We start from the raw sequence: 26,415 nt of genomic DNA, 5'->3' as shown, positions 1-26,415 counted from the left end.
TTCAAGTTTTTACATCAATACTACTACTCCCCGGCTCGACTGAAGGAGTACTTCCCCCAAGGGTCGGGGGCCTGTATCAGATGTGGGCGAGAAGCTGCAGGTTTTCTCCATGTGGCTTGGGAGTGCGAGGAACTCGAGCAGTTTTGGATGCATGTGTTTGAAGTGATTGGAGACATTGTGGGACAGTGGCTTACGCCAGACCCTATAAGGGCCCTACTGGGGTACACCAAACAGGTTCCTAAAGGGACTCAGAAACTGATAGGCCTTCTAATTGTGGCAAAAAGCAAAGTGGCTATGGGGTGGGGTAAGAAACTAGGCCCATCGGCGGCCCAATGGTCCGAGGATATTTTGTACTTCAACGATATGGAGACCAGGTGGGGCCCAATGCAAAGGAATGGCTGGAGAAGCCGTCAGATGTGGAACGCATATATGTTATATCTCCTCAAGCAACCAAGTGGAGGGGACTCCGAACCCCGCTCCCCGCAGGAATCCTTGCATCAACCCTCCCCATAGAGGAATGCCGCCTGCTTTCTGGTGTCCTAGCAGAGGTTTATTGTAACCAAGGGCATGAGACCCTGGGGACATAGGGACGCTGGCAATTGGGCAGATGTCATATCAAATCCCCAGCTTTCTGAGAGTGTTATCCGCAAATTCTTTGACTTATTATTCGTATTACGAATGGCACCATATTAATGTTTGCAACATTATGCTTGTAACTCATCTGTTGATCACCTTGTCATGGACCAGTTTAGCACGAGTGTGTGTGTGTACCGGATTGCGCAGGCGCGGGGGGTATGTTGATTGTTGGTACTGTTAAGTGAAATGCCAATAAAGAAAGTTTAAAAAAAATACAGTAGAAAACATGCTCACATTTTTCATATGTTTTATAAAGTACGACAAGTTCCAATAACAGTTTTGTGCTAGAATGTTAGTGGCATACATGTGTGTACTTGTAAACAAAGGTCAATTATAACCTAAGCAGTCACACTTAAAATGTTTGGGATTGGAATGATAAAACCACGAAGCAAAGGATGGAGCTGCTGGAGCAAAACTCCTAAGAGTGTAACTGATGGGAAGTATCCCAATGTATGGTTGTCTCGGACAGAGACATTAAGACCTTAAAAAAATTAAATAGATAAAAAGTCGATATTTACATACCAGGAATATTCCTGCAGGCCAACTGACATTCTATCTTTCTCACATAATTATTTTTATTCCCTCTACAGCCTCCGAAGACGAACGTCTCACACTGCTCCGAGACTGGATTATAATGCCATCGCTGAAATGATCCCCGGCACTTTCCTACCTGTGTTGGGGCAAGGCAGTACTCTGAAACAATAAAAACATATGATGGATAAGTTAACGTAAACATCATTAGCAGAATTAAAAGGCAAACACTGCTCTAACACCCATTAGCAAGTGATGTCATATGTTATTGTGCACTTGTATAGCACCTTATATATCATTGGTATGATCTCAAAGCGCTGTGGGTTGAACGCCCTCAGGGAACGTAGTCCAGGTCAATGGAGACAAAGTAGTAAATAGTGCTTGGGGACACACTCTACACAGTAAGTGTGCAGCCAGTGCTGTTTCCATGCTAAGTAGCTGCATTCTAATGATAGTCGTGGTGCAGTGGTTGTGTGAGGTCAGTAGAATGTGTGCAGCAAGGCGGTTGACCTCAGAGTTCGCGTTCTGGCTGTGTTGGAGCTTGTGTATGAGATGTGAGCAGCTAGGACAATATATTTGTGGGGTATAGCTGTGTTCTAAAGACTGTTGAGGTATTCATGGAGGTGTGTAGGCATGTGTGCAGCTAGACCGACATTTATTGAGGGGGTATAGCTGCATTCTATTGTTTGTTGGTGTGGAGGAGATAGTGAGCACATGAGTATGTGCGAGTATCTGTACGGATTGGTGGGAGACCCCTATTTCAGATTACCTTCCAGTTCCAGCTGAGCTGACTGTATCTAATCTAGTGGTTGGGGGCATTGGTTCTCCAAGAGAGATTCTCTCTAGTATAGAGTTTGTTCCGATTACCGGTTTTAATGTTGTCATTCCCTGCTTGGCAGTGTCATCAGTGTGGAGTTGCCCATTTCCTTTTCTTTATTGGATTAAGCGAACTGCAGGTCTATGGTCGTCCCTGTGTCTCGTTGAGTCTGCCATTGTTTATTGGAAGATACCTTCTTGTTGTGCAGTTACATCCAGTTCTGTTCTATCAGATTTACAAGTACTGGCTAGATTCGATGACTAGTGCCCATAAATTTATTTGTGCCTCTGGTGATGTAGCCTTTGCACATAAAACATTCTACATGATCAACATGATTACATAAAATTGCACAATTAATAGCCTTATAAAGAGAAGTACAACCATTAAAGACAAATACTTCATGAATACAGAAAAACTATTAAAAAGGTTAATAAAACTCATGATCAATTAAAAATATTAAAACCTTACGTGGGAGAGGCAGTGTGTCCCCTTATTTAATTCACGTGCATTAACATTCATTGGTCCCTGTACTGAAACAATTTAAAACAACCAAAATGGAGGGGTTTGCAAGTTGTATAATCTATCCCTGACACGATTCGAAACGTGGAATGCAGCTAATGAAATCACAAGCGTTTCAGCACCATATAGAGCACTCCAAAACTGGTCTGAGGCATAGTCTAAGAAGAGGGCATAGCTCTTTTTTTTAATAAAACTATCAATGGGCTACAATTGGTAAGTACATGTTTTGCTGTTTCCACGTCATTACTGCATATTCTACAGATCCGCTCCTCTCTCGGGATACCCATCTATGCAGCTGTATTACCAAGCACAGGGAGGAGGTCTAATCGAAGGTATATGATCAAATATATCATAAGGGTGCAAATGGGACGTGGTAAAATACATTTGTGGGCAATCTTTAAAGCCACCCTGGTGCGTATAACTTACGTACTTAGACTTAGCCACCAAGTTAGTCAAAGAGATGATACGGTCATGGTCTACTGTTGCTTTTGTCAAACCAGAGAGGGGAAACTCAAGCGGGGTAGATGGTATATAAGGAACTCTGATTGCACGGAAGTGGTGAACAACTGTGTGGTCAAGTACTGCGAACCAAGTTCTGCGTGACCGCCTATCCTGATGTTGCAGAGCGGCCCTCACCAGCTGATTATTAGTTTCATTTGAAAATGTGATGTTGGCCCACAGTCTACAAGCCGCCAATTTACAGTGGGCTACTAGTGATGCTACACCAAGTTCTAATCCAATAGCGTCTAACGGCGTGGCACAAGCTACACCAAATAACAATCGTAATATTTTGCCCTCAAGGGACTGGAGCCAGTTCATGGCATTTTCCAGATAGGCCTCTAGGGCATATATTATAACTGGTACCACTGCAATCTTGTAAGATCATACCATTGCCTCGATTGAGCCTCATCCAAGCCAACTGATGACCTTTCTCTGGGCCAACCATTTCTTCCAAGCTTTGGATTTGATGCTAGCTAAGAGTGGTTTAAAATGACCGATCATAAGATACTAACACGCCAAGATACTTGCATGAGGTCACCTGCTCAACTACGGAGTCACTTACACACCAGGCAAAAATGTTGGTCTTCGTAGCCGGCTTGCCAAAAATAAGAATCTTAGTCTTGGCTATGTTGATAATCAGCCCATTGCCTGCAGCATATCGGTGCAACCTATTAACAGTACGCTGCAGACCGACTGGGGTTCTGGAAAGCAGGACCAGCAACAGCCACTATGGTCCTTCCTGTCTTGGTGGGTCTGCAGAGTGCTTACAGGATGACACCTTCTCAGTGTGCATTTATTTCAATTCAGTTCTATCGGATACACGAGTACATCCTAGGTATGAAGACAGGTACTCGGTGAGCCCGATGTGCGTTTAGAGTATTAATGACCGGCAGCATCACCTTGATGTCACTTGCAGGAGCTTACCTTGCCAGATTCCTCACCTGTTTCAGAGCATATTGCCTTTAGGTGGAACAGAACAGCTATAATCTGCATGGATGGTTATTAAGCATTGGTAGTACATTAGGAGATTCATGAAAATACAAATCTCTCTTGCATCAGAGCTAAGGGGCTGAAACACTTCTTACCTGGCCCTAAAGCTTCTGTGGTCTTTCCATAATGATAGACACAATTATCTTTTTGTCAAGTTTTTAAAACGTTCTTGTGAATTTTATTAAAGAATGCAGCTGTGAAATCACTTCTCAATGCCTCACTACCACATCATCAAAACACTAATAGAAAGGGCAATGCATTATGTAAACATGTTTCTCATACATTTATAAAGTGAGGATATGAAATCAGAAGTTCGAGCAGCACCTTATTCAATTGTGGATAGTTGGAAGGTCTGAAAACGCTTCCTTTCCAAAGTGGGTAAACTTCAGGGTCCAACATAAAACGAATGAAGGCATTGAGAGCCTTTGTAAGCATCAGTCGGTTACCGTGTTTTCATCGAGACAATTTTTGCCACGGCTGTTGTCACTGTGGTGTATACACCCTGGCCATTTTTGAAGTTAAAAAACACACATATATAATACATTACTTACCGTAATCGTATTTCTGATGCTTGTATCTGCTTAGATTCACATGCTATGCATAGGCCGACATCTAGTGGAAGCTGCAGACTATTACAGTTGTTTTTGAAACTCGAAAAGGGGCAGCGACAGGGCGTGCCAGTAATACTATACCTAGTGTGACGTCTACTTGTACCCATGGCGATTCACACGTCGAGGTCCCTCCGATTGATCCTTTTGGACATGAGGTTGCATGAAGTTTAGCATGAGAACAGGTGTAGTAAAGCAGATTATACATCAGATAAAGCCCAGAAAACATCAATGCACCTTCTACTCCAGGGGAGGAAGGGTGGGCACATGTGAATCCAGGCAGATACAAGTATCAGAAATACGATTACAGTAAGTAATGTATCCCTTCTGAGGCTTGTGGAATCTGCTTAGATCACATGCTATGTATAGATTTGCAAGCAGTGTTTAGAGAAGGTGGTGGGTTGTGAGAAGGTACAACGGCAAATAGAGGTTTTAGCACTGCTTGTCCCACCTGGGAGTCAGCTTTAGAGTGAGTGTCAATGCAGTAATGCTGAGTAAAAGGTGTGCACAGAGCTCCATGTAGCTGCTTTGCAAATGGCGCCCAGCGGGACGTTTGCGATGAAAGCCGAAGTAGCTCCTTTACCACTAGTGGAGAGTAGCAGAGCTGAATGCATCTGACTATCCATCTGGCGATGGCGTTCTTGGAAATGCAGTATCCTTCCCTGCCTGGAGCTATGGAGACAAAACAGTTAATCTGTTTTTCTTAGCGGTTTGGTTTACATAGTAAACGGCCGCCCTCCTTACATCCAGTGTATGGATTTTTACTCAGGTGAGCATGTTGGGTTTTGAAAGAAAGCTGGTAGTTCGATGACCTGATTGACATGGAACTGGAGATGAACTTGGGTGAAAACCTAGGGTGTGTTCTTAAAACCAATTTGTCTTTGTGGATAATAAAGAAAGGGTTTTGCACTGAAAAAGCTTGCAGTTCGCAGACTCTCCCTATGGAGGTGATGGCCACCAAGAAAGCCATTTTATATGCAAGGTCATTAAGGCCTGATTTATGCATAGGCTCAAAGGGGGGATCCCATGAGCTTTGCAAATACTACATTGAGGTCCAGCCTGGCGGCGGGTTTCAAATCAGAGGGTGTAGTCTTTTTATTCCCTCCATAAATGCCTTAATGACAGGGATTTTCCACCATGAACCTTGATTAAGTTAAATAATAGCCCTGAGTATAGCAAGTGAAGCATGTAATGAAGAATGTGTGAGGAGTACATTCTATTGGGCTTATTTGTTTTGACTTGCACCAAATTACAAATCTCTTCCACTTGTTAAAATACCATTGTCTAGTGTTTGGTTTACGTGCCTCTGAGGATTTCCATACAAATCTGAGGTAGATTTAGATGTCCAAACTCTGACTCCAAGAGCCACGCTGCCAAGTTCATAGACTGAGGTTGAGGGTGTAATGTTGTCCCCCCGTGTTGAGTAAGCATGTTGAATAGGCACGGGAGTATGATTGGGTCGCACATCGCCAGTTTGCGCAGATGTAGATACCAAGGTTGTCTCGCCCACATAGGAGCGACTAGGATTAATGTCATCTGTTCCTTGTGAATCTTGTTGACCACTTTGCTTGTTAGTGGAGTTGGGGGGGGCCGTCGTAGGCAAATTTTCCTGACTGGCTCAGCCACAGGGCGTTCCCCTTGGAGTTGTGTTGGGGAAACCTGGACGCGAAGTCTGGCCATTGTTTGTTTTCTCTTGTTGCAAACAAATCAATCGAGAGTTAGCCCCATTGTGTGAAAATGTAATACACAATATTTTGTTCGAGCTGCCACTTGTGCTCTGCTGGTAGAGGATCTCTGCCTAGTGAGTTTGCCAGAGCATTGAGTTCCCCTGGAACATGTTGTGATGTTAGGAACATGCCCCGCGTCAGTGCCCACTTCCATATTTTCTGTGCTAGCCTGGAAAGATTTGGAGAATGTGTGCCCGCCTGCTTGTTTATCTAACTCATTGCAGTGGTGCTGTCTGTGAGAATGTGTACCGATTGATTTGTCAGTAGAGCTTCAAAGGCGTGTAGCGCTTTGAGCACTGCTAGAAGTTCCATTAGGCTCATGTGGTTCTGTGCTGTGATTTGAGTCCACAGATGATGCGATGCGAGATGAAGGCGATGGGGGCCCCCCACCTGGTTTGTAACAACAGCTTGCACCGCTGGGTCATGGAAGGGTTTTCCCTTAAATAGATTCTCCTTTGTCTACCAGCGTAGAGCTTGTACTAGGGTTGGCTGAACGACCACTAAATTGTCCTACTGACCGCTTGCCCGAGACCACTGTTTCGCCAACCACTCTTGCATTGGGCACATGTGCAATTGCATTTGGGACAAGGCAAATGCATGATGCAATCATCCCGAGCAAGCATATTGCTTTGCGTACGGTATCTGGTGACTGGCTAGATACTGAGGTATTTGCAGCAGTAGGTTTTGTACTCTTTCCTTTGTTGGAAAAACTAGACCCTCTTCTGTTTTTAGGACAGCTCCTAAGAATGGTTTCTTGTTTGGAACGAGACTTGACTTTTTTTCATTGATTGAGAAACCCAATTGGAACAGTAGATTGATCGTTCTTTGGGTATTGGGGATTCGCCCCTGTGATCAGCAAGTCGTCCAGGTAAGGGTACACTGGGATAGACTCCCTGTGTAGGTGCGCCGCCACCAGCGCCAGTACCTTGTGGTGAATACCCTTGGAGCTGATGCTATGCCGAAGGGTAGCACCTTGAATTGGTATTGCTGGTTTGCTATCTTGAAACGCAAGAATCTTCTGTGCGCTGGAAACACTGAAATATGAAAGTATGCATCTTTCATATCCAAGATATTACAAGTTACTCACCATAGTGACCAACGTACTCTAGTCCTTAGTCCCCTTTCCTCTATACTGCACGGGTGTCCCTTCCTAGGGACGGGAGACAGAACATTTTTCACCAGAAAAAACCTTCTTCCCCTTTAAATTTAGAGGGACGCGGCCCTGGGGGCATGCGCTACCCTGACTCCGCCCACCGGCATCACACCTCATTCCCTATTGACGTATCAACAATATTTACCATTTCCTAATGACACCAGTATTACTAGGGAGGAGGATGGTGGGACTAAGTATGTTAGTCACTACGGTGATCAACTTGTAATTACTCTTACATACCGTCCCCTTTCCTCCATACTGCATGGGCGATTACAACTGAATGTAGCCCCAGGGTGCAGAGGAGACCCTCCTAAAGCAAATAAGTTCCTAAGAACCGCATGTCCGAAGGCCGCATCGGACTTCGAGCCAGCGTCCAAACAGTAATGCTTACAGAAAGCCGAAGGGGTGGCCCATTTGGCCACCCTATTCATGACTTGCCACGGAACCTGCTGCTGGAATGCTATGGCCGTTGGCCTTGGCTCTGACCGTGTAAGCGTGCATGTTAGCTGGCAGCTGCTTGTGCTGCCCCATATAGGCCACCTTGCTATGGAAGCCTTTGATGCTTGATATCAGAGTCTGGAGCCCCCCCAAAATAAGCAACCTAACTCAAGTATGGACAATGCTTTACTACACTATCTTCAAGGCATGGTACATTCAAATCGTGCAAGAGCTCAGACCAATGCAGGTGAGGGGGTTGGGGGGGTAAGGGGAAGTGGAGGTACCAAGTGCGCCCAGTCAGTCGGAAGCTGGTGTAAGTGCCGAGAGATGCCCCTCTTATGGGTCATTGGCCAATTGCAGTAACGATGAGGCAAGAGCAAGGCCCGGAGGCAAAGTGCGAGAGGACTGGCGAGGGTGCCAGGGACCTGCGAGACTCTGAGCTACACCAGGCAGAGAGTCAACAGGTTGTGCGGACAAGGATGGAGAGAGGGGTAGAGCAGAGGGTGAGGTTAGCAAGGTAGAGAGAGAAGGAAGAGGAGAAGAGGAAAGTCTTGAAGAGTTTAGAATTTAAGGAGATTGGGCTTACAAAACGGAGGTCGGCAAGGAGGCTATTCCAGAGGGAGGTTCCTGCAGACGATAAAGATCTCCTTCCAAATATCTGCTTGGAGAACCGGCTCACTTCCAGAAGGATGGAGGTAGATGAGCAGAGGGCTCGGGAAGGACAGTATTTAAGCAGGCATTGTTGCAGATAGGTGGGTCCCACGACCTAGAAAGCCTTGTTGACAATGCAGAGGGTCTTGAACTTGATCCTTGCAGCCATGGGGAGCCAGTGGAGGGATTTCAGCGCTGGAGAGATGCGTTCCCTGGGCTTGAGGCGAAGAATAAGTCTTGCGGTTCTGGTCTGGATAAGTTGCAGAGGGTGCAGAGCAGAGGCAGGGAGGTTGAAAAAGAGGCTTTTGCAGTAGTCCAGCCTTGAGAGAACCAGGGCTCTGGTGACAGTGAGCCGCTGGGGGAAGGTGAGAAAAGGAAGAGTACCTCTGAGAAGGAGCAGCTGGTAGTTGGACTTTTTAGAGATGTCCGAAATGTGAGTGGAGTCAAAGGTGACCCCAATGTATTCTGCCTCAAATGTGGGTGCAGGCACAGGGCCAAGGGAGGCCGGCCAGAGTGAGAAAGCAGGAGTCCCAATGTGAACGATCTCAGTTTTTTTGGCATTGAGGCAGAGGTCGTTTGCAGCACACCAGGACTGAATTGCGGACAGACAGTCTGATATGAGCAAGGTGGAGTAGGTGGCTGAGGGGAGCCTGAAGGAGAGTTGTGCGTCATTCGCACAACACTGGAAGTTAGAGATGAAAGTAGCAATCACACGTGCCAGGGCAGATATGTAGGCATTGAAGAACCAGGGGGATAGGTTAGAACCCTTGGGGACACCACAGGATGAAAGCGTGATAGAAGAGAGAAAGGACCCAAGTTCCACCTGGGATGAGACTTGCATTATCACTCAGTCATAAAAACTAATAAAGATTAAAGTTTTTTTTTTTAAAAAGACATTGATTCATACTCCAACATCAGGGTTCGTTTAAACCAAGCAGGTCTCTTGTCTGCTAAAGTTCCAACTGCGCAAGGAGTTAAACAGGGTTGCACCCTACGCCCCAGCGATTTATACATTTTTTATATCCGACATCAAAGAGTTTTAACCTTTATTGAGATCATTTACACCTACCATCGGAGAGGAAAAAGTGCCTAGACTATTGTATGCAGACGACCTGATATTAATTGATCAGACGAAAATTGAGTTAAAAAGACAGCTGGACAGTCTGCACAGATATCTCACCGAACCACCTGGAAATAAACAGAGAAAAACAAAGAATGTCGTTCCAACTAGGATCTCTGAAGAAAGAACCATTCAGTTGGACGTTGGGTACTACAAAAATTGAAAAGGTCGAGACAGTAACAGCAAAATAGAGAGCCCATTGCAAGACAAACTGATTTCCAAAGCAAAAGTACTCGCGATCAAAGCGAAAATGATCAACATGAGATACGGTAGGTTCTCCCTCATGGCAGCCATTCATTCAATTTTATAAAGGTAAGGTTGTACCATCTCTCTTATATGGTATGGCGGCTTTCCCTCAGATCCCTAAGAAACTATGGCCTAAACTCGAAGGACTAGTTTGGAAAAAGATTTTTAACTTATCAGGCTCAACTCCAATCACTAGGATTAGTCGAGAACTGGGTCTTTTGTCATTGGCTGCGGCAGTCGAATGGAAAGAGCTTGCTCTACTATGGAAAATAGTGTCACCTAACAGGCCGACGATCCTGAAGATTATAAATCAGGAACAGAAGACAGCAAAGTCAACATTACTGAAGTATTGGGTTACCCGGCTGAATTGCACTTGTGTGAAGACGCACCAGGACCTCCTGTTAAAACCTCTGATGGAAAACTTTCCAACATGTGCTGATGGAAATCGCTGGTCGGCATTGATCAACGGAGACAACACATCGTGGACCATCGATGTGGTGTCTTTTATAAGGAAAGTCTTTATCATTGAAAACCAAATTTGAACGAACAAGGTCCAGGTATGAATACGAACGCTAAAAGCCTTTGCCGATTTGAACTTTGGTACAGAACTTTAGAAGTTCCCTGGGAGCCTACTCGAAGGCTCGTTCCTCTTGGGAACTGGGAGCTCTGAGTGTTGAGTATCGCCTTTGTCCTGGAGTGTTGATTTTGTTTTTGACATCCATTTCAATTTTGATTAGACTTCTTTTTGATTTTATTTGATGGTGACATTGATGTTGATGAAATTGTTCTTTTTTTGTAAAAATTGTGTTGCAATTAAATTTTAAAAAAAGAAGACATTCCACAATCTGCCAGCTCAAAGCTCTAGATATCTATACAAGTCAGACAATTAAAATAAACATAAAGAACAGCCCATCTAGTCTCCACCGTATTTTGCATAACTAAGTCAAGAGACCATGTTATACAATATCACTTGCTAACTGAATTGACCAAGATGCCCATCTGGGGTGTGGTAGAAGCTTTTCAAGTCAGTACATCACCAACCATCTGGCACCAACTTATCTTTAGGTCGTCATGTTTCTCTTTCATGCCATTGTGCACTTGTGTCAAATTTTTATCAACCATAATCGCATAAAGACATTACAACAAACCGTCTTCCCACAGCTGTAGACCTCTATAGAGATTTTGTCTTGCAAGGAAAATGCAAACACAAAAACCAAAGGACTGCCCATCCAAAGCATAACCATGTAGAGACCACAAGGCATGCATATCAATATACTCAAGCCTTCCATCATTACTGCAGATTTAATTAGACACGCACTGCTAGCCAAGCAAGCGTATTTCCTCAACACCAAGCACTAAAGCAACTACTTCTCATTTATGTTTTAAAGTTGAGCGCATTTACTAATATTCCTTCTATTTACTGATATAGTGCATCTCCTTCCTGTTAACTATCGTATGGCCCATATGGAAGCTCTGCTAGTCTGCTGCACCCTTCCCACCTTAATGGTGCTACACCTACTAGCCTTTTTATTGTCCTCGACAGGACCCTCTTTTTGGGACTTTGTTTATGGATCTAGTGGCAGACCTTTACCATAAATTCTCTAGTTTGCTAATTGTTGGCGATTTAAATCTGAGTTTTAATCACAGCACATGCCCTCTTGCAGGCCGTTTTTTTTACAGTATGGGGGACTGGATTCATTCAGTTAGTCCACAAGTCAACACAAACGGGGCAATACTCTTGATCTTGTGTTCTCTACAACTTAATTAGTGACAGTTTATCCAGTGTTCCAGATCAAGTGGTCGGACCATTGCATAGTGCCTTTTACTATCAAGGCCTGGGTGAGTCGTCTCAAACCCACAGTAGCAGAGGTCCTTAAACGTAGTTGACGCTCGGTGAGCAAGGATGACTTTGTTTCATGGATGACAGTAAAGTCCGGTAGTGTTCAGACAACAAACCTACCCACACTTCTACGAGCTTCCAGCTTATGTGCCGACAAGCTGGCTCATATACATCTGGTTAAGACTTGCAAACGTCTCACACAACCCTGGCTTTCAGAAAATCTTTAAGCCTTATGGCTTAAACGTAGACAAGCCGAGCGCAAATGGTGTATGAGCTATCTTCAAACTGATAGGCAGGCATTTCAAGTTGCCTCTACGGCCTATCATGACTCAATCCGTAGGGCTAAATGCTCTTTCTTCTAGGAGACGGTCGAAGATGCTTTGAAACAACCTAACCGGTTCTACTCTTGTGAAGATATAGTCTGTTCTCGCTGCCTATTTGCTGGAGGAAGCGGCTAATGATATATTTACTATTTGTCGAGCTCAGTGAACAGAGCGTTTGTGTTCTCGTGGCCTCGGCAGCCAAGGAGCACAGGGGAGAATTATTCCAGCGGTCCATGAAGGAATGATAGTGACAGTATGCTAGCAGTAAGATTCGGGCTTGCCTACCCATCCTCAGCACATACTTTACCCATCAAGGTTATTGATTTTGCCAATCCTTCCACTCCGCCACCGCTGCCCATTAAAAGTATGGATGCAGTCTTAATGGTTGAGAAAAACAAAGATGCCTCCCCAAGGCAGCGTACTGCACCATTGAGCACTGAGCAGCTGTTGCCTCATTCAGAGGTTACCGAACCCACGTTAGTGGGGGTAACATTTGACAAGGTTCTGTGTTCGGATGATTGCGGCAAAGATATTCAGCTGCTCCCACAAGTCGAACTTATTTCCACTAATGTAGCGGTTAACAAACACATGGTCAGCACTTTGGGGCATGGTGCTCTGTGTTCAGTGCCTTTGCCACTAAATTTGGAAAGCTGTTATTCTTGATGAATCCTTTGTTCGACTTTGCAGGGAAATGGAGGTTCCCGAAATGGACAATGTGCCTGTTAAACTGGATGACATTACAAAGACAGTACATTCCTCGGAGCAAGAGGTTGGCAGAGAAATTCCTAATTGGTTGAACCACCCTGATTTAGACTTTTTTACCCCAAAAAACCTTCACCCAAGAAGATACTGAGATTCTTCCTAAAATCGATTCTTTGGACCCTACTTCTATTTCTGCTTTGCATTTAGTTTTCGAATCAATATTGAGATTGTATGATTATATGAAAACATAGCAAATGGTAACGCTTATAAATCTACAGCGATGGAGGCACATTTTCAAAGGTTGGACGACTTGATCAAAACAGGACCAGTGTTCAACCAGCCTTTATATAGAACGATGTTAGCTCATTATTGGAGAACATCAATGTACATTCTGGGCAAGGGGTTACCAAATTTACGGCAACGAAAGCTAGGAGCTAAACTCCCAATAGTCCTACTCCTTTGGAAGAATGTGCATCCAGATGAAGTGCTTCGCCTGAGCTTTTCCATTCGCCAGTAGTGTCTAGAACTATTCTGATGGGGAAGGTTTCTTCCCCTGCACATGGTTCTTAACAGCAGAAAACAAGCATGCAATGAGAACAAGGCCTCTAAGAAAATAATAAAATAATCTAAAACTAATGGGCGCAATAAGTCATAACAAATTTTGCGTTAACTACCAATGGTGGATGATCTAGACCTTAACATGCAGGATAGCACTATAAGGGGGTAAATCAGTGACTGTTAGGCGAACGCAAGATCTAGGATCCACGCCGGTGACATCTGAGGGACATCACCATGACTCCCATTCTTTAATGAGGAATGACGAAAAGAGTTTTGGAATTTCTACCAGTACTCGAGACATGTGCACAGACCCAAGTTTTCATGCTCCAAGCACAGAAGAGAGGCCTAAGACTCCACAGTCTGTTAACCGGTCATTGGATCCCTTGCACCTTATTTTAGTGCCTAATTCCAAGCATAGGGGGTTGCAACAAACTCAACAAACCAAGATTACTTCCTTTCTGCAACCCACAAAAAATATTACTCGCCAATGGTACCGATTAATCAAGGTTGTCAGAATGTGGGTAATGGAGGTCATGGCTTGATTTGTCTTTCCATTTCACCACCTATTACCGATTCCGGTGCTATTCTGGTACTGGATCAGTCAATTAATGGTGCTTTCGTTTTGAGGGGAGGGACAGGGTTAACGATTGTTCTAACCATTCAACTCAGGCCTCATTAGAATGTCATACTTCAAGGTTTGTGGTGTGGGAAATCCAATAGCCAAATAAATGGTTGGATATGTGTCAATAGGACGAAACTGCTGAATATTTTCCAACAGATTCTGTCTCCAAGACCTTTGCACTCAGAAGATTATAGATCTTATTTCACTCCCATTATAGAACAACAATCGAATGGTATGTTATCGCCATTCTGAGATAATCTCCAATTTGATATGGGAGCAGAGGGCACATTTCCGGACTCTGGGTTACGAGTTATATTCTATCAAATCCCCAGAGGATACCAAGTCTTTTCTGGCTATACCCTTACAAGGGGTCATTGGGAGCGAGGAAGTTTCCAATCTTATTACTAAAGTCGCTCATGTTGTAAGCTCCGGTGCACAGCACAACGTTCTACCATATTCCAAGAAGGGCATGATTGGGCATTGGTTGAGTCGGCTTTTAAATAATTTCCGATCATCAGACAGGGCCTAACTCAACCCTAGCCACGTTACGATCAATGTACTGTCATGGAATGTCTGTGGTTTTACCAATTTGAATAGATTCTTACAGAGCATAGATTTCATGAGTGGATTCAATATTCTAATGCATCAGATGACTACATCAACCTCACATTTAGATTTGAAGGGTTATCAGACCTTTACTAACCCTGCCACTGGAGCCGACATGGGTCAACCCAGTGAGAGTTTGGCTACAGCGATAGATGCCAATCTAAATGTCACATCTGAATTAATGTACACTTCACAGGGGTTGATGGCCGTTAGTATCTCTTCAAATGTTTCAAACTGGAAGTATTGTTAGTAAATTTGTATTGTAACCCAGCCAGGGCAACTATGGAATCTATTTACATGTGTTTTCCTGAGCTTCTTGAGGATTGGTTTGCCAAGGGACATGAGCACTCCAATAGTGGGGGGAGATTTCAACTCTGACAGCGCAGAGGGTTAAAGACTGAATGCACTTAACTATATCAGATTCTTCCCAGACTAGTGCCTGTAGATGCATGGACTGGGTACACTTCTTTGCAGATTTGGAATGGAAGCAACTTGAAGTGATGGCATCGGAAGATTCTCCAATTTACATCTGGCATAGGGGAACGTCTTTCTCAAGGATTGATAAAATGTTGGCATCTTCTTACTTCAAGGCAAAGAGTGGCCCCTGCCCTACTATAATCCATGGCTATGGGACTATATCATTTTATATTGTGCATTTCAGCTTCCCCTTGCTTCTTACGAAATGAATCCAGCCCTCGCTGGTCTATTCTTGGATAGGGCAGGCTTAACTCTCAAATGGAATAACAGAATGGCATATAAGTTTACCCACTCTTTGATGGATACAGTGTACAAATCTAGTCTACTGTGTAATACCCAGTGGTCCTCGGATGAGAAGGTGGGACGAAAAAATGATATAATTATGGCATGTCTGAAATCCATAACTTCTCATCACGCTACCCCTAATAAAAAATAATTCTCTCATAAGTTCGATCCGAGAATAGTGGCATCTAAAAGACTAAAACGCAATAGTATTCAACTGTTAAATAAGCAAGAACTTTCCCCAAGTGTGTGTTTGATTGCTAAGAAAAAGGTATGTTAAATTCATAAGAATATGGTAACATCTCTCAAAATGGAACTTTATATGAAGGATAATTAATGTTGAAACATCTTTGCAAGAGTAATGGACGTAAATTATGGTCCCTTATAAACCAAAATATAGGACTCAAGTCTTTCCATTGAATCTCCAGTGACAGAGATTTCATGGGTAGAGTATTTCGAGAGCAAATATCATCAGCTGAATGTTTTTTGTGATCTTAAAGATCCAACCGAGGGTCCTTTGAAGTTTGGTTCTTGTCCATGGGAGGAGGAAGATATTTTATGGGCAATCATGAAACTGAAACCGTCCCGGGCTCCTGGGCCAGACGGTATTCCTCCTTTCATTCTCAAAAACACACCTTTCATTTGGGCATCAATGTTGAAATCACTTTTTGATCTCATTTTTGAGACACACCAAATTTTACCCACTTGGTCACAATCAATCATAATTCCCATCTTCAAAAAAGATGAGCCTACTTATCCTAAAAAGTATAGGCCAATTGCTCTAATTGATGCCTCCAGTAAGGTTTTTGCAATGCTTATTTGGAGTGATGTAAACCTTAATATGCAACATTCTCCAATACTGTCTCGATTCCAAGTGGAGCTCAGACGGAATATGGGGACAGCGTTAAATGCTGCCGTTTTGGCCCATCTACTTCATAATGTTAAACATAGTGGAACTGGATCAGTATAAATGGCTTCTTTGGATAGGTCATCAGCGTTCGACTGTCATACGATACATTTTGTGGACCAAATTACTTAAGCACAAAATTCCTATCAAATTGGTTCAGCTGTTCGCCTTAATGCACAACAACACTTCTTAAAAGTTGGACTTAGTCAGGAGGGTTCTCTTTCTAGACCCATCTATTCCTGATTGGGCTTAAAGCAAGGATGTATACTGGAGCCCACACTATTCAATATATATCATAGCGACATCGATAATTTGTGACAGGCTGGTAAGTAACATTTTGCCGACTAAGCTAGACCATTTACGATTACAGTGGATTGCCTTTGCCGAATATTTGATATTTTTTACTAGGACTGCTTTGGCTCTGCAATCTAAGCTAAACTTGTTCCTACAATATGCTTTTGACACAATCTATACGCTAATGGATCCAAGTCAAAAGTCATTTTTTCTGGTTCCACGAAACCAAAAACTATGAACTGGGTCTTGGAATCGCAGCCACTAGAGCGGGTACCAACTTTAATATACTTGGGGCGCAATTTACCCAACACCACCTCCTCCTCCTCCTCCTCCTCTACTCTCCGACCCCCTGCAACTTATCCAGAACAGGACTGCTAGACTTGTCCTTGGCCTCAAGCTCAGGGATCGGATCTCTTCAGGACTGAAATCTCTGCACTGGCTCCCAGTGGCTGTGAGGATTAAGTTCAAAACCCTCTGCATCGTCCACAAGGCCTTCTGGGGTCTGGGGCCTCAATACCTTCAACTCTCTCTTCCTAAATACCTTCCTTCCCGAGCTCTTCGCTCATCTGCCTCAAACTCCTTCAGGCTCAGTCACTTCTCCAAGCAACGAGTTGGTGGTAGATCTTTCTTCGGCTGGGGCCTCCCTCTGGAACAGCCTCCCTTAAACTTGAGGAGAATCATCTTCGGTTCCGGAAGCACCTCAAAACCTTTCTCTTTGCCTCTGCTTTTTCTCCTCCTCTCCCTTGCTGACTTCCTGACTGACAATGATATTGCACTGGTTGCCTGGCCAAACTCTGATCTCGGGCGCGGGTCCCCTCCCCCGCCAGTCGCACTCCCGCACTGCCCTCCTGGCAACCCTGCACTTGGACTGTTTCTGTATCCCTACAGTCCCACTACCAGCACTTGACACCCAATGTCTGTACTTACCCTTGCACTTGCTGACTGCTGGCCTACTTTTACTTTATTTTCTTATCCCATGTACTGCACCGTCGTCCTCCCCTTCCCCGCTGCACTCTCCTCCCTCCCCTTCGCATGCACTTGTGCGATCTGAATGACACATGGCCTAGTAGGATCGTGGTCTGTCTTCCCTCTGTTCTCCTCCCTCGCCTTGTCGCGCCTTGAAATACTTGTGTGTAGGCGCGTTATAAATGCCATATCATATCATTGTAATGTCGAAGGCTACTTTCACGGGTAAACTTCCATCACTTAACCTCACATACTAACCGTTTGTTCTATAAATTGTGTACATTTTCTATCCTTCCCATTTTAAGATATCTGATGAAGATAGAACCAGTTTTGTTGTATGGTTTGGACAGGTCTCTTATTGACCTTGGAATGTTCTCCAGGGCCCAGTAAGGAAAGAAAAGTTGGGTTTATCCCCTACGATACCAAATTCAATTATTCGCCATGAGATGAGCTTAATATCTTTGAAGGCTTGTTACTCTTGGAGACAGTTAAAGAACTATGCGAAGATCATTCAACCCCCGGAAAACTCAATTTATTGTGATTTGGGCAAATGGCAGAGGATTCTTCTATTCTATCAATTAAATTGTTTAGCAAAAAGATGCAGGGTCATTAAAATGAAATAGGTTCAATTGAGGAAGAATTGATTTTTCGTTCTGGTGTTACAAGATCTAAATTATTTAGATATGACTGGATGTTGACAATTGATTCAATTACTTTATACTCTTCTTATGTGGAGTAAGCGCGCTTTCCACATAAAAGAAAACGACTTCCTCTCTATTTAAAACGTTTTCCATGTAGTAAGATGCGCTGTCCGAATAGGAGTTTCATATTGAACCAACTGCCCACCAGAGAATGGACAAAACATTGGGACACACAGGAACTTTGACAAATTGCAGATTTTGTACTTTTTTTTTTAAAAGACGTGGAATGTCTAGGCTCTGAATTTGCTATGTATTTGTTTTGGTCCAAACTAATGTGGGGAAAATGTTTCATTAATTATTGCACTTTACACATTTTTTTAAATTATGTATAAGAACAAATCAATTGATATGAATTTTAACTGGGTTCTTTTTTAAAATGTGTTTTAGGGACTGGCAGTTATAAATTGTGTAAGGTTTGATGTAAATCACACCACAATAAAAAAACAAAAGAACATTTTCCCTGGTATGTTCACTCTCATCGACTCTCAACTCTTCTTCGATGGTGGTCTCCTCACAGGCTCTCTGCGAATCCCTCTTATTTTGTTAAAAAATTAATTGACAAGTATATCTGCCACTGTCCACATAAAGGACATCCCTAACTTGGAAGCCCCTGTTAACACTTGGTCTTACTTTCCTGTGTCTTTAGAAGACGACATTCTACAGGCCACCTTTAAGCTTAAATCGGCAACACCTGTGGACCCAGTGTCTCTGGATATCTGGAAAGAAATCATGCCTAAGATCGCTCCTTGGGTCACCCAGTCAGTGAATGATTCCTACCAAGTTGGAACAGGCACTGGTGGTTCCTCTCCTCAAAAAAACCTTCCTTGGAACCTTCTACCCCTCCAAACATCTGGCCAAATTCTTTTCTTTCGCTATGAAACTTCTGGAGTCTCTCATTTCTCCTCTACTTGTCCAGTTCCTGGAGCACCCTTTCTTTTTTTATGTTCCTTTCAGTCTGGGTTCCATCCGGGCTGTGGGACAGAGCGTGTTCTTGTCTCAGCTATGGATGATACGGTGCAGTTGTCCGACCAGGGAGGCGTTGTGCGGCTGATTTTATTACATCTTTCAGCTGTGTTTGACGCACTTGACCACTTCATCCTGCTGGATCGCCTCGCACTAGCTGGTATATCTGGCCCGGTGCCAACATGGTTTTCTTCCTTCTTGTCAGATAGGGCACAAACACAATCTCTTTTTCCTTTCCATTCGGCTCGGGTTCCTCTGCCTTGTGGTGTCCCTCAGTCCTCTGCCTTGTCCCACATTCTTTTAAATTTATATATTCAACCACTGGTTGGACTCATTCACTCCTACGGCTTCTAGTGGTACTCGTATGCAGACGATACACAGATCCTAGTTCAGCTGAATCTTCTGCATATTGACACGTCATCTCAGTTCAGGAGTTGCATGGAAGCTGTGGGGTGGTGGATGGCTTCCAACTGGCTTACATTTAATAGGGACAAGACATTCTCGTGGTTGGCCCTTCGCCTGCCACTTCGCTATGGCCCCTTCCTTCTGGCCTCTCTCACAGGGACCCTTTCCCTCTCCAGTGACGGTTGTGAGGGATTTGGGAGTGAAGTTAACTTCTTCACACTCTATGGAAGCCCAAATGGGTGCCATTTGCAAGAGAGGGCGTCTACAGTTGAAGATACTTCAGAACGTTCTTCCTTTCCTTCCTAGACACCTTCATGCTCCTGTGGTAGCCTCTCTGGTAATGAGTTGTATTGATTATAACTCGCTGTATTTGGCACGGCCTCTGTATCTAATCCAGCACATTCAACTACTCCAGAATCTGGCTGCTCGGGTGGCTACTGGCTCCCCTGAAAGCATGCATACTACACCTATTTTACAGAATCTTCATTGGCTTCCGGTGATAAAGCACATTCAGTTTAAATCACTCTGTCGTCCATCATGCTGTACATGGACTGGCAGCAGAATACATCTGAACTAATTTCCAGCTTTATATTCCTACCCGGGTTCTCAGTTTCCAGAATGGCCATCTTCTCCGGATTCCACAGTACAAGCTGTTAAGAACTGGTGGCCGTGCCTTTTAGGTAGCAGCCACCAAGCTTTGGAACGCATTGCCACGGGATGACAAAATCATAGGGAATCGCCCATATTTAGGCGTACCCTTCAGACTCTTACTGTAGCTCCTGGTGGCACTACCTACTCTGCTTGGATCATTAGTGCCAAGAAGCATCTGGCGAATGCGCGCACTACAAATTTGATAACATTCGTTCTTGGTGTAAATGGAAAAACTTTGATTTATTTCAAAACTGTATTTAGAATTATATTGCTCATTCGGACTTCAGAAAGATGCATGCATATTAGACGATTTTTATATTCTTTGGTCTTATTTTGACCATGACATTTATTCTAAAGCATGTTTCCAGAATTTGCTTTTGTTAGTAAAATGCCATCTTAGTTCATCACTGGATGTGCCATCACTACACATAACAGGAGGCATGGCATAATGCTTTCCCAAATTATATCCCCTGATCTGGCAATGGCTGCTCAAATATGCTTCAACTATTTGATTTGTTAGCCGTACCAATGAAGTTCCAGGAGATAAAAGAAGACATGTATTCTGTATATGCAGCCAACATTTCAGTGCAGATATTTACAAACGGAGAAGTATCACCCCAGACTGACTAAGATTACTTGCTACTCCTCTACCAATGGTCTTTCAGCCTCAATGTAGGCTAGTGAGTATAATATGGAAGATTGACCCAAGTTATAAGAATTGCACCATTGCATGTGTACTTTGTATGTCTCAATTTTCCCTTTTGCTTTTAGCCCATTGCAGTTCCTGACCGCAGGAGACTTGGAAAACCAGAGCCTGACCGGCACACTCCAACATTTTGCAGAAATGTCAGTCATGGTTGCTTTGGGAAATAGCGTGAATGTTCTTTTAGGTTAAAATTCCAAACATGCATGTAACTGATATCCACCTATACAGTGTCTAGGTCTAACGGATTATAGTATACCTACCCACAATCCTATGAGAACAGTGTTTTTTACTTTTGACCCATCTCATTTCAATTTGGCAGAAGACAACTACGGAAGCCAGTGCTTTCTCAGTACCCACGACACATCGAAGTCCATGCAGGTATGGCAGTCATGGTTGCTTTGTGCAGTATCCAACATGAATGAAAGCATATGCTCTAACCTTTGTGACAATGCGATTGGTCAGCTGTCATTCAAAAACAGAGGGAACAAAATGATGGAGTCTTCAATCTTAGCTCAGTGCGGACCGAGCATTTCACATGGGCCACGCAGAATGAATGCAGACAGAAGTTGCCGTGTGCTGGAGGAAGGCATACTCGCAGAGGACCAACAATGCAGGAGGCGAACCGGAGAAGAGGAAACACACCTGTCAGTTACCGGAGCTACTATGCTGACACCAAAACAGCAGCGAATTGCAGGAAAGACCCGCAGGGGACCGCTGAAGGTCCCAGTGAGCCAGAGAAGCCACTACAATCCTGGGAGACCTGCGAACAACTGGAGAGACAGGGACAAAGCCCTACAGGTACAAGGGTGGCTAGTCTAAAAGTTGGGGAGACCTAGAGCGCATATGGTACCTGAAGTGAAGAAATTACTCACCAGGGCACAGAGACCTAGTGAAGAGGGTCGGGGACCCATCGCAGAAATACATTATCCCAAACAATAGCAGCAGGGAAAACAAACTTTAATGTAAGCGACAGTCACAGATCTTATCAGGGGAGTAAACCAAGGCTGCAGACCGAAGGAAGATTAAAGCAAGATACTATTGTGAACACCCAAGCGAAGAGGGTCTGCGACCCATAGCAGAAGGGCATACCCCAACCTACAACAGGGGGAATTACAAACTTTGCAGAAACAAGTAACGTTCACAGACCCCCTACAGGTGAGTAAACCAGGGATGTGGAATAATGAATAGAGTTTGGATAAAAGGAACACTGAGTGAGCATGTGAATGCGGCCTGGGACCCAGGTTGGGGAAGTTTTCTCCAAACTATATTGAAGAGGAATACTAAGCTTATATGTGCAAGTAACACTTGGAGACCTTGGCAGGAGAGTAAACCAAGGCTGTGGGTAAAACTGAAAACTGAGAAAGAAGACTAGAGAATAGGGTCTGGGACCCACAGCAAATGAGAAAAAAATAATAACACATTTATAAAAAAAAAAATTAAAAAGAAAATCACAGCACAGCTTGGGGGAGGGGTCAGGCAATATTACCTTGTCACAGTATTGGGAAACAGGTTTGCTCATCAAGAAAGCCACTTTGTGTAACACACAGGAAAAGGATTAAACCCCCTAAGCCTTGTGCAACTTTTGTTTGATTTTCTACACTGTTTTTTAACTTCCCTACACCATTTTTGAGCCTACACTGAAACCCACTGTATGGATCATTGCAAAGGCTCTGGGGAAAGGGAACCAGCCACCAAGCTTTGAGGAACTTTTGTTTGCTTTTCTAACCCATTTATTTGAACTCTTATTTGGAACTGCAAAGCTGGGTGGCTGCCAAATTTCCCTTACCTTTTGTTCAGTTTAGTTTGTAAGGGATAGGTTAGGATTTGGACACAGGACAGCGTATTTTACTTTCGACATTCTGACAGACGGTTACATTAGCTAGTTTTGTTGAGGCAGGGAAACCCCTCTTAGAAGTAGGGCTAGTTAGGATTTCCTACAACCCCCCTTATTTTATTGTGAATAAAAATCTTTGCCAATCAACATGCCATCCTTGTGTCCGTCTGTTACTCCTAGACCCTCACCTACTCAATGTCTCCTACCCTGCAGACTTCATTTACAGAAGAGGTACATGAATTTAATGCAGATCAAGATCTTCCCCAATCTACCGCGTTAAAGCCTTATTTACATGTTCAAGAGACAACTTGTCCAATATCACATATTAAATCCCATGCATCAGAAACATCGCATTTTGAAACTTCAGAAGCGCTTGAAAATATTTTGGATAATAAATAGCTCGATACAGAATACAATAGCTCGAGTGCAGATGTCATAACTGCATTATTGCCACTGGGGGGGGGGGGGCTGCCTCTAGTCCTACTGGACGATGTCAACGATCAAAAGACATGACGCAAATCATAATTCAACATCTCCTGGCACAAATCTGTATTTTAATAAACATGTCCAACAACTCCCATAATGCCCTTGCAAGATATCTGGAAAACCCAGCAGCCAAATACGGAAACTCTTGGGGCTCAGAATTGCACACACAGATTCCTTCATTAAAAGAAAAAGGAAAGCTCTTTCAGAAGATTGCAACACACAACATTCCATGGCAATTACTGTGCTTTCCTTTCTACACAAAAACTGCTACAGTTTGTCAGCTACGTCTTCTCTGCCAAAGTCCATTTCAGGAATTTCCATTAACCACACCTGTGAATGCTTGTCATACAGCTCCATTCTGGAACCCTTCCCTGCTAGCACGGTTTATATGCTGCAATGCCATAAAAGGTTCCCGTTTGTGCATTGTGCTCCGAATCTTGTGCAGCTGGAACCCAATTGGAATGGCTCTGCTTTGCGGACCAATCTGCGTGTGCTTTGTTATTTTTTATTTATGCTTCTGGCTATTGCAAGCCTTTTGCATTACAAATCATTAAAATCTGCGTGCGCTTTACATGTTGCCTAGCTTGCTCCTGTGTTGCTTTGCTCTAGCTTTCACAGCTCTGCCTTGCTGGCTCAATTCTTCCCAACATGCCTGCTGCCAGTGTGCATTTTCCTTTCCTTAGTGATTATTTTCTGCAGTTCCTAGTCCCTTGAGTTCCATGCACTGCTCCTTGCTCTGCCCTTCTCCTGCCAGCTCAGGTCTCTATAGTCTCAGGTTGTACCCCTTTTTATCAGAGTTTTCTTTTGTTTCAGCTTGTACATTTCCAATTAGTTCTAGTCCGGAGTCCTATGCCTCTGATTTCTATAGCTTGCCTATTTCCAGACAATTCTGAACCTGCTTCAGTTACCTTGATCCAGTCCCTTGCTAGACTTACCTTAGTGAAGTCCCTTGCGATAACATTACTCAGTTTTAGTCTCAAGCTACAGTTTTTCTGCATTCCTAGTTCCTGTTCTGAATTCTTGCTTTCCATTGTAGCCCCCTTAGTGTCTGGTAAGTGTTTTATAGTGTCCTCACCTGTGCCTCTGTGCATTACTTTGTACAGCAAGTGACTCCTATACCTAGGAGGGAATCTCTGCCCCTTCTTTTGCTGCATTCTACATGTAGTCTATATATTTCATGTAACAGTGAGCAAGGGCTGTTCCCACAGAAGGTGTCTACTTTTGTTCTGGCTGGACCCACACAGGCCGGTATCGTGCAAGTACACTCCTCATTTGTGCCTTAGGGTCGAGACAGAAGCCAACGTCACTGCCTTTTTCCCATGGGCTTGCAGGTTAGCCATTTGTTGAGTAATTTGCACAGAGGCATTGAGCTTCCCTTAGATCGGTGGGAAGTCTCAAGTCCTATATGTGTACACAGCTAGGGAGACTCCCCATTGTTTCTCCAGTAGATCATTCCAATCCCTCCAAGTTTACCATTACGGTCTGCCATCTCTTCTTGTGGCATTGTTCTTGTTTACCTTGGCTGTTCTTTCTGCTGGTCCACCCTTGTTCTGTATGTGCTTACCTGCTCCTTTTAGATTAGCAGTTCCAAACTCACACAGGGTTCCCTAGAAGAAAAAACTACCACATTTGAAGCAGAAGAAACGTGAATTGCCAAATGAGGGCAGCTTGTGGGGACCTACATTTGTTTAGGACTGCCTACTGGATATTTTAAATATGCTGAAATGCACAACATCAACTGACAGTACAGCTTCTGACAATCAATTGATTTATTTTCCTAAAACATGAAATTGGAACGAATTGAAAAACGCGAGGTAGCTGTGACGATTAACACTAAAGTCTTTCCTGGTCTGCTCAACCTCTTCTTGGCAATGTTGCTGCGTGCAACCTAATTAGTTCATGTGCGCTTTTGTTTAGGGATTTCGAAATTCACCAAAACTGCAAGTTTATGATTTTTTTGGACTACTGTTCCTGTTAAAGAACTCCTACTCAGAGTACCAAAGGAAATACCATACTCCTGTCATAGATGACACCTGTTGACACGAGCAGGCTGCACTGGAGAATGCACTTGCAGGAAATAGGTTGGCAGGTGATGGTCAGTACGACAGCCCTAGACTTAGTGCAAAATGTTACACGCATCATTTCGAGGATTTATGCACTAGAAAATGTCAAAGCTGTGCGATGGACCAGTTAACGGAATGTACCCTCTTCTTACAATGTAGAAGCATGGTTTTATAAAATCAACTGAACACCTTCAACCCAGAGATGTAAATGTTGAAGCTATCAAAGGACAGGCAAGCATAGCCAAAGTCATGCAAGACAGAGTCCCACAGACCAAGCATCAATTTGACATTTGCTATGTGTCTAAGTCAGTGGCCACGACAATCAATGATGGAGGGGAAAGAATGGACTGAAGGACTAAAAGAATTAATAACACTCGATAAGTAAACAATTCTGGCAAAGTTCTCACAATTGTGATCAATCTGAACAAATACTGGTCGAAGCGTGGCTATCATTTCTGAACTGCCAACAAACATACATAAAAACAAAATAGACACCATCAGGCCTGCGTACATCCAGCACTGTGCCAGGAACAGAAGATGAAGACTAAATGGCTGGAGCCTTGTTCGCCACCTCATACAGCCTCTGTCAAGATTGAATGTGACATAAGGACGATTAGAAAAACTTACCTAAAACCCTTCAAATTTCTGAAGTCCAACTGGGGTTAGACTTCATAAAACTAATCTCTTGGTATTAGGGACCCAACTCTTAATATAGGCCTGTACTACAAAAGCGGGTAGAGAGGCTGAGCAGACAGGCTCATGTTAGGAGGGAGTTATGTGAGCTGTAGAGCAGTACAAAGAAATCAGTACGTACAGAGATCCAAGAAAACACATAGTCACTTAAAGTTATATTAAAATATATGTATGTATATACACAAGCAAATCTAAAATGCAGCAACTACTAATAACATTCAATTGGAAAAGGAATCAGATTATAAAAGGAACAATAATGCAGGTCAGTAATTGTTCATATACTTTTCAGATCCAGCCCACAGAGTGACCAGTTAATGTCAGTAAAAGCACTTCTATGCATCACCTTTGCAAAATTCAGTTTAAGGGGAAGTAAAAGGTTAGACAGCAGACAGCTAGCAA

General features: G+C 43.6%; 1 protein-coding gene across 1 annotated transcript in view; it reads right to left on the bottom strand.

Moving 5' to 3' along the window:
* Positions 1-26,415, bottom strand: part of SPINT1 (serine peptidase inhibitor, Kunitz type 1) — a 716,287-nt gene that overhangs the window by 570,188 nt on the left and 119,684 nt on the right. Inside the window, exon 4 of the mRNA XM_069637577.1 lies at positions 1,159-1,329. Within this exon, the coding sequence (XP_069493678.1) occupies positions 1,159-1,329 (171 nt within the window). The remainder of the gene's footprint in view (positions 1-1,158; positions 1,330-26,415) is intronic.

Source organism: Ambystoma mexicanum, chromosome 14, assembly GCF_040938575.1.
Source record: "Ambystoma mexicanum isolate Mex_15411 chromosome 14, UKY_AmexF1_1, whole genome shotgun sequence".
Classification (NCBI taxonomy): Eukaryota; Metazoa; Chordata; class Amphibia; order Caudata; family Ambystomatidae; genus Ambystoma; species Ambystoma mexicanum.
This window is presented reverse-complemented; position numbering and strand designations above follow the sequence as displayed.